The sequence below is a fragment of the Typopeltis vanoorti genome, chromosome 9 (assembly GCF_054136105.1).
Source record: "Typopeltis vanoorti isolate ZY-2024b chromosome 9, IOZ_Tvanoo_1.0, whole genome shotgun sequence".
NCBI classification, from domain to species: Eukaryota; Metazoa; Arthropoda; class Arachnida; order Uropygi; family Thelyphonidae; genus Typopeltis; species Typopeltis vanoorti.
The window spans coordinates 51,435,092-51,450,279 of NC_143557.1; the positions used below are offsets into that span (position 1 = coordinate 51,435,092).

The window sequence follows — 15,188 nt, forward strand, 5'->3', positions numbered from 1 at the left end:
TTCTTTATGGAGACATTTGAAGAAAAAGCCTTAAACTCTGCCCCACAAAAACCGACTATTTGGCTTCGTTATGTGGATGATGTGTTTGCTATTTGGCCACATGGCTCAGACTCACTCCACTCCTTCCTAACACACTTAAACAACCAACATCCCAGAGTCCAGTTCACCTTAGAAAAAGAGGAAAACAACACCCTCCCCTTCCTAGACACTTTAATCACCCGCCAGCTTGATGGATCTTTGGTTTTCTCTGTTTACAGAAAACCCACCCACACTGGCAGATACATTCACCAGCAATCCCACCACCCCCCCTCACAACAATATGGGGTGATAAAAACACTATATAACAGGGCAAAATTAATCTGCTCAGATGACAAGGCCCTGACTATGGAACTAAACCACATCCTCAACACTTTCTTAGCCAATGGCTATAACCCCCAAAAAATCCAAAAAATACTAAAACCTGAAAACCACAACCCCCCTCCCCCCTCAACAATAAAGACTACACCAAGTCTATCACTATCCCCTACATCCAGGGCACCTCTGAAAAAATAACTAATATCCTCAAGAAATATGACCTTACTTCCTGTTACAGACCATATAAAAAGTTGGCATCCCTTATCCGCTCTACCAAAGACCAACCACTTCCCCTAGACCTACCTGGTGTATACCAGGTCCCTTGCAGCTGCAAATTGTCCTACTTTGGCCAAACAGGCAGAACAACAAATATCAGGATTTCAGAACACCAAGACTACATCCGGTTTCACCAGTACAGCCGCTCTGGGCTGGCAGACCATGCCTTAGATACCCACCATAAAATTCGTTGGAAGAAGACAAAAATAATCCATCGCAGCAAGTTTAAATACGAAAGATTATTCAAAGAATCTTCAGCAGCTCTAAAAAACGTTCCCAACCTCAACAAATTTGGGTGCATGAAACTGCCCCAAATTTGGGAGACTTTCATTATGAGAACTTCAGCCCAACGGCCAAGACTACCAAATTAGCCCGCAAGAGGGCACCATTAGGACTTTAGGAACAAAATTAGTGTCTTAATTTCTTCCTCATTTGCTTTGTTAGTTCCTTTAGTGCACATACCATATCTTTATGTTCCTGAAGATGACAATGTGACATTGTCGAAATATAGAAGTGATTCATTAAAGTTATCTTTAATTAATTTACTTTATATGCGTTGTTAATTCCGTAAATCAATTACCAGTTATGTCTAACCAACGCATAAGTCTTACCACTAGAATCACTAAGTATAGTAAAGGTAATCTTACCAGGATATAGCTTCACACATCATAAGTAGATCGAACAACAATTTTTAAGTCCTTGCTGACTTTTACTATGTAGTAACATAAACGTAAAAGAATCTTCCATTTCTGCGACTGATTTATAGATTTGGGAGAATATAATCTTTATGCACTTGGTTTAAATTATCTACTTATTTCTTCATTTTCTTATACGTATTAACCTATTTCTTGCACTATTTCACTGCTAGGTAGTAGGAAGTTTTGGTACAAATCCAACTCGGAAAAAGGTAAGTTAAAATAACAAGCGATTCCCGGTCCTTTAAATACTGTTTTCGGCAGTTCAAAATTTCCCTCCAGTCTCCAGCTACTGTTTTCTATACTCCCCTATTCAATTCTGCCTTTATTTTTGTTTTCGTATCCACTCCTTCCTTTTTCCTGCCAATAACTGGTTCTCAGCGGTTAGGCTCACATCAAACTTGTTTTTCCCTTCGTATATAGTAGTTCACTCTCCAACGCGCACTATGAGAAATTTGCAGGTTTTATCACAACAACCAATCAAATGATATCACAAAGAATCTTCAGATATATTAAAATTACATACATTACAGTTTCTAATATTATTAAAAGAATAAAGCAAATAAAATAAATGACACTTTAATATAGAGGCATTTCATGTCTATAATATATTTAAAAATTACATAAATAAAATTAACTAACAAAACTAAAAAGGAATTCATGAATACCATTTTATAAGCAAGAGACTAACAAAATAAATTTAAATAAATTCTGCTTATGATATGGTAGGTCTTGTTAATTATGAATGAAGTATTATTAATTATAAATATCTTCATTCACAATTTAACAGTATGTCTAATGTTCATGTCTCTATTAAACAACTAGTAACTTTGTTACAAGTCTCTCCATCAAAAGCCGTTTCAAGCAATTATATTTTGGTACGTGTATAAATTCCATTTTCTTTCTGCTGTGGGATCTTTACTCTTTCAAATATGTCTCCATCGTTGAAGCTCCCCTCCCCCCCAATAATACTTTTTCTGCATTAATTTTTCTGATATATATCATCCATTGAAACCCCTGCTTACAATACAAACTGTATACATTATTTTCCCTATAATGCAGTATTTGTAATCTTAAAATAATTGCTGCATTATGGAATTTCGTACCCTAAAAATAACAAGGCTTATAGGAGAAGTAATTTTAGAAATAGAGTACTTAAAATTTGTATTGCAGTTGTGTTTGAGATGTATGAAATACTCGTATCAAGGAAAGTACACAAACTCAGGAGGACAGCATAATACACCCTCGTATGGCAACACACACACATGAGTATATTGGGTAAGAAAAGATTAGGTATGTGTATATTGATTGGTGAGCATATATGCTAGCTACTCGGCCAGCCAATCAAGCTGGTGCCATCATTTTTAGTCATTCTTGCAATATGATGAGTGCCATAGGGAGATACTGGTTGCAGCAAACCATTGACCATCCTTTCAACAGGGCACCACAGAAAATGATGTGCATTTTTATAGCAAATGCAGTCTCTTTATTGATCCAGAAATAAGACTAGGACAAACCATAATCCCAGTTGCAAGTGAGGCCAAGTTCTTGGGACTTGTAATGTAAAAGTGAACATCCTTTGCACCCTCTTGGAATCTTCTTCTGCAGCTTCTCCCACTTAAGTGGGGTCACTGTTTGTAATGAGTCTCCTCCACACCTTCCTGTCTTGGGCTGTCACCACATCCAAGTTCTTCATCCTCAAGTCCTCTTCTACCAGCTCCCTCCATCTCTTCTTTGGCCGCCCACGCTTCCGCCTTCCTTGCACATCCATCTGCATGACCCTTCTTCCCACATATTCGTCCTCCCTCCTCATCACATGACCAAACCATCTCAACCTTGCCTCCTGTATTTTTGCTCCTAAGTTCGTAACTTTCACTATTCCCCTGACATAGTCATTTCTCAGACGATCCTTTCTGGTCACACTGCACATCCACCTAAGCATTCTCATCTCTGCTACTTCCATCCTGCTGATGTTATTTTTCCTCAGGGCTACAGTTTCTATAGCATATGTCATAGCTGGCCTCACTACTGTCCTATAAATTTTGCCTTTCAGATTGATCGGCACCCTCTTATCGCATAACACTCCAGCCATCTCCCTCCAGTTCCTCCAACCCGCTTGTATCCTGCATCCCACTTCCTTCTCAGCTCCTCCATCTTCTTCCACTGTTGAACTTAAGTATCTAAAGTCTTTCACCTTCCTGATGACATTTCCTTCCAGCTCCAGATCTGTCTCCTGGCCGCTGCCGACTGCGTAACACATATACTCTGTCTTACTTCTGCTCAGTCTCATACCTCTCTCTTCCAGTACTTTTCTCCATTTTTCCAGTTTAGTTCCCACTTCTTCTCTTGAATCTACACACAACAAGATGTCATCTGCATACAACATTGTCCAAGGCGCATCTTCTCTCACCTCCTCTGTTACCACCTCCATCACAATGTTAAACAGAAACGGACTTAATGCTGACCCTTGATGCAAGCCAACTGTTACTTGAAAACTTTCTGTCTGTCCCAAACAGGTCCGAACACTTGTCTTCACATTTCTGTACATTTCCCGCACCAACCTGACATATTTCTCCAGCACCTTCTTCTCCCTCAGACACCTCCAGACTTCTTGCCTTGGCACTCTATCATATGCTTTCTCCAGATCAATAAATACCAGATGTAACTCCCTTTGTTTCTCTCGATATTTTTCCATCATCTGCCGTAACCCAAAGATAGCATCTGTTGTTGATCTACCAGACATGAATCCAAATTGTTCCTTTGCAATCTCCACCTCCTTCCTCAATCTACCATCAAGAACCCTTTCTAGGATCTTCATTATGTGGGACATCAACTTTATTCCTCTGTAATTTTTACAGTCTTGTGCATCCCCTTTACCCTTGTAGATGGGGACAAGAGTACTCTTCCTCCATTCCTCGGGTATATTTTCCTGTTGGCAAACTTTCATGAACAGGTCCCACAGCAGGTCAATTCCCTCTTCCCCCAGTGCCTTCCATGCCTCCACTGGAATTCTGTCGCGGTCCACCGATTTTCCATTCCTCATCCTCTTCATGGCCTCCGTCACTTCCACTCTACTGGTGTTCTGCACCATCCCCTCAGAAGGCTGCCCATCTCCTCTGAGAGTCCTTGCATTTTCCTCATTCAAAAGTCCCTCAAAGTATATTTTCCATCTGTTTCTTATGTCCACATCCCTCCATAATACTCTTCCTTCAGCATCTTTGATCTGCCTCACATGTAAAATGTCCTTTGCTGCTTTATTTCTACATTTCGCTAGTTGGTAAATTTTTCTCTGTCCTTCCTTTGTTTCTAATCGATCATACAGATCTTGATATGCCATGGCCTTCGCCTGTGCCACAACTCTCTTGGCTTCTTGCTTTCTCTGTTTGTACACCTCTCTGTCCTCTTCCACTCTTGACTCATCCCACTTCTGCTTTGCCTTCCTCTCTTAGCTGTCACTGCCACTTGTACATCATTATTCCACCACCAACCCTCCTTCTGCTCTCTAAACTTTCCAGATGTCTCACCAAGCACCTCGATTGCACAGCTCAGGATTACTTTTGAATTATGTTTCCACCAATCCTGTACACTTTCCAGTCCATCCGAAATCCTCTCTAACACCCTCTCCCTAAAATGATTCCTCACACTTTCCACTTTTAAGCGAAACCACTTAATTGTCTTCATCCCACGGCATCCAGAAGTTCTTATCTTCGATCTTATTTTAAAGTCTGCGCACAGCAGTCGGTGTTGTTGTGCTACTTGATCTGTTGGAATTACTTTACAATTTGTCACAACCTTAAGATGTTTTCTTCTAGTCAAAATGTAGTCAATTTGTGAGCTGTTGTTACCACTCTTAAATGTTATCAAATGTTCTTCCCTCTTGTAGAAAAACGAGTTCACAATTGCCAGATCAAACGCTACTGCAAAGTCCACAACCCTCTCTCTTTCCTGGTTCGTCATTCCCACTCCGTGGTCACTATGCACCCTTTCACAGTCTCTATTCTGTCTTCCTATATGTCCGTTCAAGTCTCCCTCTTGGAATACAGACATATTTCTGTGCTTCGTTGATGTTGGATACATATTTGATCAAGTCTTATGAGTCTGAAATTTGTGCTTCTACCAGAAGGTGGATAGGATCTGATCACTTCTGTGGTCAGATCCTATCCACCATCAGGGAATTAGAACAGCAAGTAGGGAATTTTGACCATTCTTAGTCTTTGTCAAAGACAAAAGACTGTGATATTTGAATAGGAGACTAGGAATAGGCGATTTTTAAATAGTAAATGAGGAATTAGTGGTCATTCTACTTGAGTCAGTGCTACTCATGCTGTTGTATGTAATCTAGTACCAGTTGTCAAATGAGACTCACTGTAAACATTGGTAACATCTCATCTCCCCGCTTTAAATGATTATATCCTCTATATCCTAAATGCTGAATTTTTCAATGTAGTTTGGACATTTCCAGAAACTTGCATTAAATATAGATGACCCTCAACCACAAGTTTGACTCCTGTGTATATAAGTAAAATCCAACCACTGTCAACCCTGCTACAAGCAGATGGGTTCTCAACTTACTTGGGTATCATCTCACTGCAACAGAAATTTTGGTTCTCTTCAGCGATGAAGTGTACCAAAAATGAAGGGACTTCGAAATGAAGTCCCCTTAAAATCCTTGAAACAAAACAACCAGTTAACTATCACAAAAGCAGGTAAAGCTAGAGCAGTAGTGGTTATGGACGCTCCCAAGAATAATTGAAAAATTTCTCTTCTGCATGATAGAACTATAGATCAAGATTGATCCCTTCCATGTTGACAAGCTGAATCGCTACTCAAAAATGTAGATGAAGATATCATCAAAAAATTGAAGACCTGTTTTGGAAGAATTTCTTGTTTCTGTGGCTTACCAAAAATCCACAAAGAAGGGGTGTTCTCACACCCATAGTTGACTGTTTTAATGCTTCTGCCTACCCAAATTCTTAGCTTTTCCCATAAGTGCTCATACAGGTCTCCTGTGAAAAAAAAAAAAAATAAAATAAATAGAATGCCTGAGAAAAATTATGCTTACCTGCATACTGACATCATGATCAGTTTTGATATTGAGTCCTTATTTACAAGTGTACCTCTTGATGACACTCCAGTGATCACAAGTGTTCCCTTCAGAAACAGTCAAATTGTTTGACTTTGTCATTCACTATGGGAAGTCTTTATTATGTCACTATATTCTATAGAACAGTGTTTCTCAACCTGTGGTCTGTGAAAATGGGACAGGTGGTCTGCAGGCAGACTGAAAATAATTAAATAAATATATATTTTTTAATTATCCAAACAAATTAAAATTGAATAAGTAAAAATTATTGAAATCAAATGGAGACTTAAAAAAACAACAACAAACAGCGTCAGAATATTCAGAGGCGTAAGCAATAAAACTATATTGTTGTTCGTTTCACCCCTCTTTTATTATTCGTCATTCTGCTGCTACAAATTTAGCAGCAGAATGACAAATAATAAAAGAGGGGTGAAGTGTACAAGAGTATACTTTTTTATTGCCTCTGCCTTCCCTTGCTGTTTTTTCAGATTTGAAGTGAACACATTTCAACCAATTGCTTGTTGTGTATTGATTTTTATTACTGAAGCTTTCCCTCCTTCAACTAAGGCTAAGTATATCTTCAGAAGTGCTAAGTGATACTTGGACAAAGTGTGTCATGAGTTAACCCCAGTATTTATATATTTATATATTTTTCGGAAACGTTTTTTAATAATGGAAAAGTGGCTTAGAACTAGGACTTTGAAAAGAAGAGCAAATGAAACTGGTGATGCTAACTCTAATTGTGATACACCTGTTGTAACGGCAAGTAAATCGGATACTATTAAAGTAGAAGAAACAAGCAGTTCAAAGAAAAAATACAGTAGGAAATATAACAGTTCATATTTGGAATTCAGGTTTACTTGATGTGGAGATGAAAGTGAATAGAAACCTCAATGTGTTTTGTATTATGAAGCGTTGAACAAGTGCATGAAACCTGTGAAACTTCGACATTTAGAAACTAAACATTGTGATGTGAAAAATAAACAAATTGAAAAGAAAAAGAAGCCAATTTCAGTGACGCTTAGTGACATTAAATCATGGGAAAGATGTAGTTTTGGCCATGGGTTCGATTAATAGCAAGGCACCGGATGCATCCTATCTTAAGTTTGCACATAGCGAAAACAGGGAAACCTCATTCTATTGGGGAAAATTTGCTACTTCCAGCTATATAAGATGTGGTAAAAACTTATGTTTGGCAACAAGTTACTAAAAGATGTTGATTTGATTCTTCTTTCAAATGACACTGTCGGTTGCAGAATTAATGATATGGCAGGTGACGTAGAATCTCAGTTAATCGAAAGAGTTAAGAAGAGCCCTTATTATGTGTTACAAATAGAGGAGACTACTGATGGTACAGATGATACGCAGTTAATATACTAAGTAAAATATATGCTTGATAACAACGTTCATGACAATATTCTGTTTTGTAGAACTTTGTCAGCCCGAAGAAGAGAAGAAATATTTCACATTCTCAATAATTACATAATGCACAAAGGGATCCAGTGGGAAAAATTCATGGGCTTCTGTTCGGATGGAGCTCGCGCCCTTACAGGCTGGCATAGTTGGGGGTTGTTTCTATGGTCAAGGAAGTGGCTCCGGATATGAATTGGGTATATTGTTTCATACATAGGGAAAAGTTGACCTCCAAAGGAATGCCACCAGAATTTAAAATTGTGCTATACAATGCTGTAAAGCTAATTAATTTTATTATTATTTAAGATTATTTTCAGTATTCTGTGATGAAATGGACAGTGAATATATATGCAACTTTTGCTTCATTCTGAAATTCACTGGATTTCCAGGGGCAAAGTATTAACAAGCTTATTTCAATTAAGGCATGGAGTTTTATTGTTTGTAAATGAACGTGATTCTAATTTTGCATCACTTCTTGTTGACGAAGCATGGTTATCGACACTATCCTATCTTTCAGATATTTTTTCGCAATTACATGAACTAAATCTCTCCCTTAAAGGAAATTCTTTAACTGTTCTTGATGCCTATGACACAATAAAGGCATTAGAGAAAAAAACAAAACTGTTGTTGTGCATTAGTAATGTAAAAGACAGATGATTTGCACCTTTTACAATATTGGAATCCTTTTTAAGTGGAAAATGATCTTTTTCTTGATTCTGAGTTTCTGTAAATAGTTTGTGACCACCTCAAAACTTTGAAACATATTTTCTGAATAACTTTTATAAGAAATTTCTGTGGGTTCTAGATCTTTTTCAGGCTTATAGTCACGAGAACGATATTTCGTTATCGAAAAAAGAACAGCTAATTGAGCTTTCAAGTGACAGTGGGCTTAAAATGTAATTCCGTGATCTTGGTTTGGCTCAATTCTGGATCTCGCCTTCAGTGAGAAGTGAATTTCTAGAATTATCTGAAGAAGCACTGAAAATCATCGTGCAGTTTTCTACAAACTATCTTTGTGAGAAAGGATTTTCGTCGCTCCTTCAAATAAAAACAAAATATGGAAATCATCTTAGTGTGTGTGTGTGCCGATCTTCGACTGAAGTTGACCATTATTGAGCCAGATATTCAGCAACTCTGCAAAGACCAAGAAGCTGAACCATCTCATTAAAAGTAAGTAGTAACATATCATATTATTTATTTGGACTGCAGTTTCCGATTATTCTCGTTACTGGTTTTGGAATTAATCCATTTCCAAAATTGGGGATGAAACGACAGTTATGCAAAGTGACGTCACGGTGAGGCTTAGCTCTGCTGGTGACGAGGATAGCTGCCCATGTCCCGTTTAGCGAAGGTCTGTATCTCGTACGGTCACTTGCAGGAATATGCAGCTGAGCACACCGAATCTGTTGCATGCAGACAACATCCGTACGGTCATGGATTGTTGGACAGAAACACACATCACAACGTAACGAATACAAGCAGCACACAGGACGCATATTAATAGAACCGCCACACGATTAATGAATTTGCCTAGTTTACGATGACCACTGTTGTGCCTCTGGATAAAACAGGATGGATATAATTAAAACCACCACCATAACACGATTAGTACAAATCACGTGCGTACGGTATATACGGCATATGGTTGCTGGCGGGAAAATGCGACTGACATCGTGGGTTGGACTTTTTATAGATATCGGGAAGGACCTCGCATAACAGGATGTCTTAAATTTTTTTACTGGTCATGGAAAACTCCTCAGGGAAATATGGCCGATTCGTATCAGCCAGAAGTGTGTGTGTGTGTGGATGGGGGGGGGGGGGCATTAATGGCTTTGGGGTGTTCTGAGTGAAATTTTTGGGTATATGCAGAGGATGGTTTGGACAGGACAAGGGATATCATCCATGATGGAATCCATGGTTGTCAAGTTCGTATTCAGTATTATGATGAATAGGTTGAATCAGAGAGTGCGTGAACATAAAAGTTGTTGGGCTAGCTTCATGAGTGTGGGCAGATGAATGGGGATAACATATAAAATATAAAAGTTGCTGTGGGTAGATGAATGGGGATTAAAGATAAACATCGTTGTGGGCAGATGAATGAAGGTATCAGCGGGACAGCGCTGACATTCCCCATTCATTTTCCCATGGTACCAATGGCACTAAAAACGTTATCGTGGGGGTGAGCTTAATGAGTGTGGGCAGATGAATGTAGATTTCAGCGGGACGGCACTGAAAAACCAATTCATTTGCCCACAGCAAATTGGAAACTGATAACTTTTTTTTGTTTAATAAAAATTAAAACTTTGTTTAGTGTTGATACACTTTTAATCATTTGCTTCCAACTTAATTATGTTTCCATATGTATTTGTAAAATTTTGTATATGTAAATGTATATGTAAATATTGGTAATCCCCACATACATTTAAAAAAATTAGTTAACTTAGTGGTCTGTAGAATTGTTTTAGGCATTTTGCTCATTCTTAGAAAGGTTGAGAAACGCTGCTATAGAAGATTTCTGTTGAACAAGAAGTGTTTGTCCACATAGTATTAAAGTTATTCACCAATAAAATGTGTGTGTTGTGTATATACAGAAATGTATTATTTCTAAGTTGATTTACTTTTATTTCTGCATTTAGCCAGCAAGAATTGGTGATAGTATGACATTGTCATTAGGAACTTGGCTTGGAGTGCCTTCTTTACCTTGTGTTGTATCCTTTGCATATGTAATGTATATGTAATGCTTCTTCAGTTTTCTTATATTCATTTTTTTCTTCTCAAAATTCTTAACTTTTTTTTTGTCTTTGTCTAGATCAGGCATGGGCAACCTTTCCTAGTTCAGGGGCCAAATTATTATTCTGTCTCCGAGTCAAGGGCCAGACCAAATTATTAATAAAATAAATTAATATTAAATGAATTAAAACACGTTGCTACTTCATATTTCATTTATTTATAATATAGTGCTTTGGTATAAAGCTCTACATAAATTTCATAATATAATGAACGACATAACAATTTAATGTGAAGATTGGCCTTGTACTTCAACTACGAGACTATCAATATTGACATTAATATTACTTAAGAATAATTGTATCGAATTTTTGAGGTTTTCGTCTGTTATTCTTGTCCGAATTTTTGATTTATTGTATTTCATCCTTGAAAAAGAATTTGTCTTTTTGGCAGCACATATATGTGCTGCCGAAAAGACAAATGATTTTTCTTGAAAAGGTGCGTAAATTTGTATATTTTTCTTCCACCAAATAAAATTTATAAAAATTCGTCAAAGCAATGTTGTTAAATTCTGATTTTAGCACTAAATCCGCCTGAAGCTCAATAAGTTCCATCTGTAAGTTTTCTGACACATTATTTACATCAGCATCCATTGGACGAGCAAATAATGCGAATGTTGAGTCTTTGTTTTTGAAGTCGGCAAACCTTGTATCAAAATGCTCTATTAGTGCCTTCAGTTCATCTCCATAACAATTGTAAGGGATATTTTTATGAGTTGCTAGAGTAGGAAAGGATAACAATTTTTAGCTCTTATCTGACTTTCTAACAATCTTAGTTTATTACAAAAAGCTTTGACATGTCCATGCAGTTCATGAACCAATTTTTCCTTGTTTTTGCAATTTAAGATTCAGTTCGTTTAGGTATCTAGTGACATCTACAAGGAATGCTAAATCACCCACCCACTCATCATCTTTTACTTGGTTAATTGTGTTTCCTTTTATGTCCATAAAATCTGCAATGTCTTGTCTCAGATCATAAAATCGTTTTAACATTTTACCTTTACTCGACCACCTCACTTCACAATAATAAGACACATCTTCATGATCCGAAAATAGGTCTGCCAAATATTCCTTAAATTGGTGGTGATTAAGTGCACGTGACTTAATCAAGCTAATACTGGCTACTACAACTTCCATAACATTTGTGAATTTAATCGATTTTGCACACTGATTTTGTTGGTGGATAATGCAGTGAAAATTTGTTAAATTTTCCGGATGGATCTTTAGTTCTATTGCTCTTTCATGAACTATTCCAATAAATCCCTTCTGTGCACCAACCATTGCAGGGGCTCCATCAGTGCATATTCCAGATAATGTACTCCATTTAAGCCCAAATCTCTCGAAGACTTCAAATATATCTTCACCAGTAGTTGTTCCTTTTAATGGCCAAAGCGCCAATAATTCTTCTGTGATGTTGAAATCTGCATCAACTCCTCGAATAAATATTGCTAGTCCTGCTGTATCGGAGACATCAGTGCTGTCATCCAAAGCAATTGAAAATGCTTCCAATCTGGCAATCTTCTCTTTTAAACTTTTTTTTTGATATCATCAGACATAATTTCTATCCATCGGACAACAGTACGTCATAACAAACGAATATTCTCGAAATCATTTTTCTTTTCAGGACATATTATACTTGCAACATCCAGCAGACATTCTTTGATAAATTCTCCTTCACCAAATGACTTAGAATGCTTAGCGATTTTTTTGCTTATCACAAAGCTGGCTTTGACAGTGCTGTGGTGTTGCATTCTTTGCTTGTTGAACATTTGCTGCTGGGTATCCAAGTTCTTCTTCAACTTCTGTATTTCATCTTTTTGTAGTTGTCCATCAATTTTTGGGTGATCTGCATATCTCGAAGTAAAGTGTCTCTTCAAGTTGTATTCTTTGTTGATGGAGACTGATTCATGCACAGCAAACATACAGGCAAACCTTTATTCAGAATAAAATAATAATCCTCCATCCAGTTGTCTTGAAATTGATGATTCTCTGCATCTACTTTTCTTTTTTTTTGCAATAACCCCTGACATTGTCCCAAATTTATAAGCGATATTCAGAACATTCAAACAAAACTGTCTTCTACACTGCAGGCACTGAACTGAACACAACATCAACGCAGGCACTGAACAAAGCACAACACCAACGCAAGTACTGAACTGACACGTTGTAACACTTTCACGCACGCCGTGGTTGGAGAAAACATAGTGTCATTTGCGCAAGTCATATGACGTCAGCTTAATGTGAGTTAGTAAAACACACCATGTTTTCTCCCACCATGAATCAGACAAACTTCGCTGAAATAGATTAGGGCCAGATCAAAAGAAGTAGAGAACTAAGAACTGGCCTGCAGGCCAGGGGTTGCCCATATGTGGTCTAGATCATTATTTTTTATTAATGCTACCATGCTTATATTAGGTCTTATATTAGATGTTTAAGAAGTACTTATTTTGATGATAATTATGATGAAATAATGTATTTCATTTAATACATTTCTGATAATGTATTAAATGAAATACATTATTTATAATCATAAGCAAATTTTGTTTGTTATTCCTTTCAACACACATGCTCTGCTTTTTGAAAATATTTCTTCTCACAAAGCAATAAAAGATTTTGCCTACTCAGTTGATGACAGAAGTGTTCACCTATCCAAATCATAGTTGGTGTGAAGTTATGCTGAACTGTCATTTTTGTGTCACATGAATGGAAATATTTCACTAATTTTATTACTACAAAATATTCATCATTACATGCCAGAATCCAAACAAGTCAAAACAGTGGACAGAAGCTGGTTGTTCAGCGCCAAAGAAGACAAAGTCTGTTCCATCAGCAGGAAAGGTCATGGCAACAGCATTTTGGGATGCTAAAGGCATTTTGTTTATTAATTATCTTGAAAAGGGTAAAACAATAACCAGGGAATATTCTGATCTTTGAACCAGACTAGATGAAAAAATTCTTGAGAAAAAACCTGGTTTGCAGAAGGAAAAAAATCCTCTTTCATCAGGACATCGCTGGAATAAATGTATTTGTGTTAAGGGAGATTATGTTGAAAAATAAAAAAATTTTGAAATTATAAATTCTTTTTTCATTGTTTGATTATTAGGCTGAGATCTTTTCAGACACCACCCTCGTACTTGTCTTTTTTTGATGTAAATGAACTAATTTCACCACTGAAAGGAAACTTTCAGTGGTCAAAAGAAGTTTTATGAAAATTTAAAACTTGAAACTTATAACACTATATTACAGTCATATATTATGAACAAAAAGCAAGTGAGCAAATCAAACATGAATCAAACCATGGAGTAGATATCACAGATATAATTCTTAAACAACAATTAAGATGGTTTATACGCTTCCAGAGAATGCTCTCTCTCAGAGAATACTAAATATAGCCTTTAATGGAATCATTCGAGGAAGATGATCAAAAGGAAGACCGAACAGAACTTTGTTACAGTCTTTCAATGTTGGTCGGCATGTGGGCTGCAGCAAGATATTTAAATGTGTGCTGACATTGTCTAAATTGTAGATTAAGTACTACTGTGAGATATTTGAGTGTGGAATGTTTGGATAAATTTCTTAATAGATATTATAATAAATTCATTGTTTTGTTAGCACACTAATACAACATGGTGATGAAAAGCAAATCATAAATTATAAATTAAACTACATGGATTTCTCAAAATGGTGCAGTGCAATGAATATAGTATGTATGTATAGGAAAATTGCCAGCCTGGTTGGCCGAGGGGTTAGCATATCTGCTCTCCATCCTAAAGGCTGCAGGTTCAAATCCAGCCGTGGGCATGGATGTTTGTGATTGTCTGTGATAATACTAGAGGTGGTGGTCGGTGGTGATGGCATTGGTGTAGATGATGAAGGTAGTTGTGGTTGGTGGTGACAGAGAGTTGTAGAGTAGGTGCCTTCCCTCGATGAGTCATTGGACTCTCTGGAGGTGTTACGTAATAATAATAGTAATAATAATAATAAAAGATGTGGATATGTTTAGAGGATGAATAAGAGAAAAGAACTACTGTAGGTATTCATGCGTAGGTTTCTGTGGTTAAGAAGTTCAATAGAAATATTCTGGTTTTGTGACCACATGTTCATTAGAGAACTGTTTTTAAAAAACTAAACAAGTACTAAAACTAACCCAACAAGTTTTGGTTAGTCGTAAGACTAACATCTTCATGGGTAAAGAGAACTAACAGTTTAAAGCGCAAACTATAAGAAATTACAAAAAACAAATTCATTTGTTGGTATTATAAACATCAAAAAAGTTCGTTAAAAATTCCGAATAACAGATCTATACAACCGTTACTGCCAGGTTAGTTGGAGACAATGCTATTTGTTGTCTTGTTCTGTGGGTCACGCTCACTCTGTCCGAGGTCTGAAGTGGGTAAATTTTTAATAAAAAATGACCAAACTTGATTTAAAATCAAGTTTGGTCATTTTTTACATTGCGTTGGTTTTTAATCATACTTGCTGCCTCTTTGAATTTTCTTGTGAAACAATTCTTATCAATATAGGACATGTTTGTTCTTTCCCAGAGTATATCATGACCGGTAGAAGCTGTGATATGCTAAG

At 36.9% G+C, this 15,188-nt stretch overlaps 1 protein-coding gene across 1 annotated transcript in view; it reads left to right on the forward strand.

Annotated features, from left to right (window-relative positions):
• Nucleotides 1–15,188, forward strand: part of LOC150103039 (putative pyridoxal-dependent decarboxylase domain-containing protein 2) — a 468,473-nt gene that overhangs the window by 151,015 nt on the left and 302,270 nt on the right. Inside the window, exon 9 of the mRNA XM_090397610.1 lies at nt 10,458–10,529. Coding sequence (XP_090253736.1) covers nt 10,458–10,529 — 72 coding nt within the window. The remainder of the gene's footprint in view (nt 1–10,457; nt 10,530–15,188) is intronic.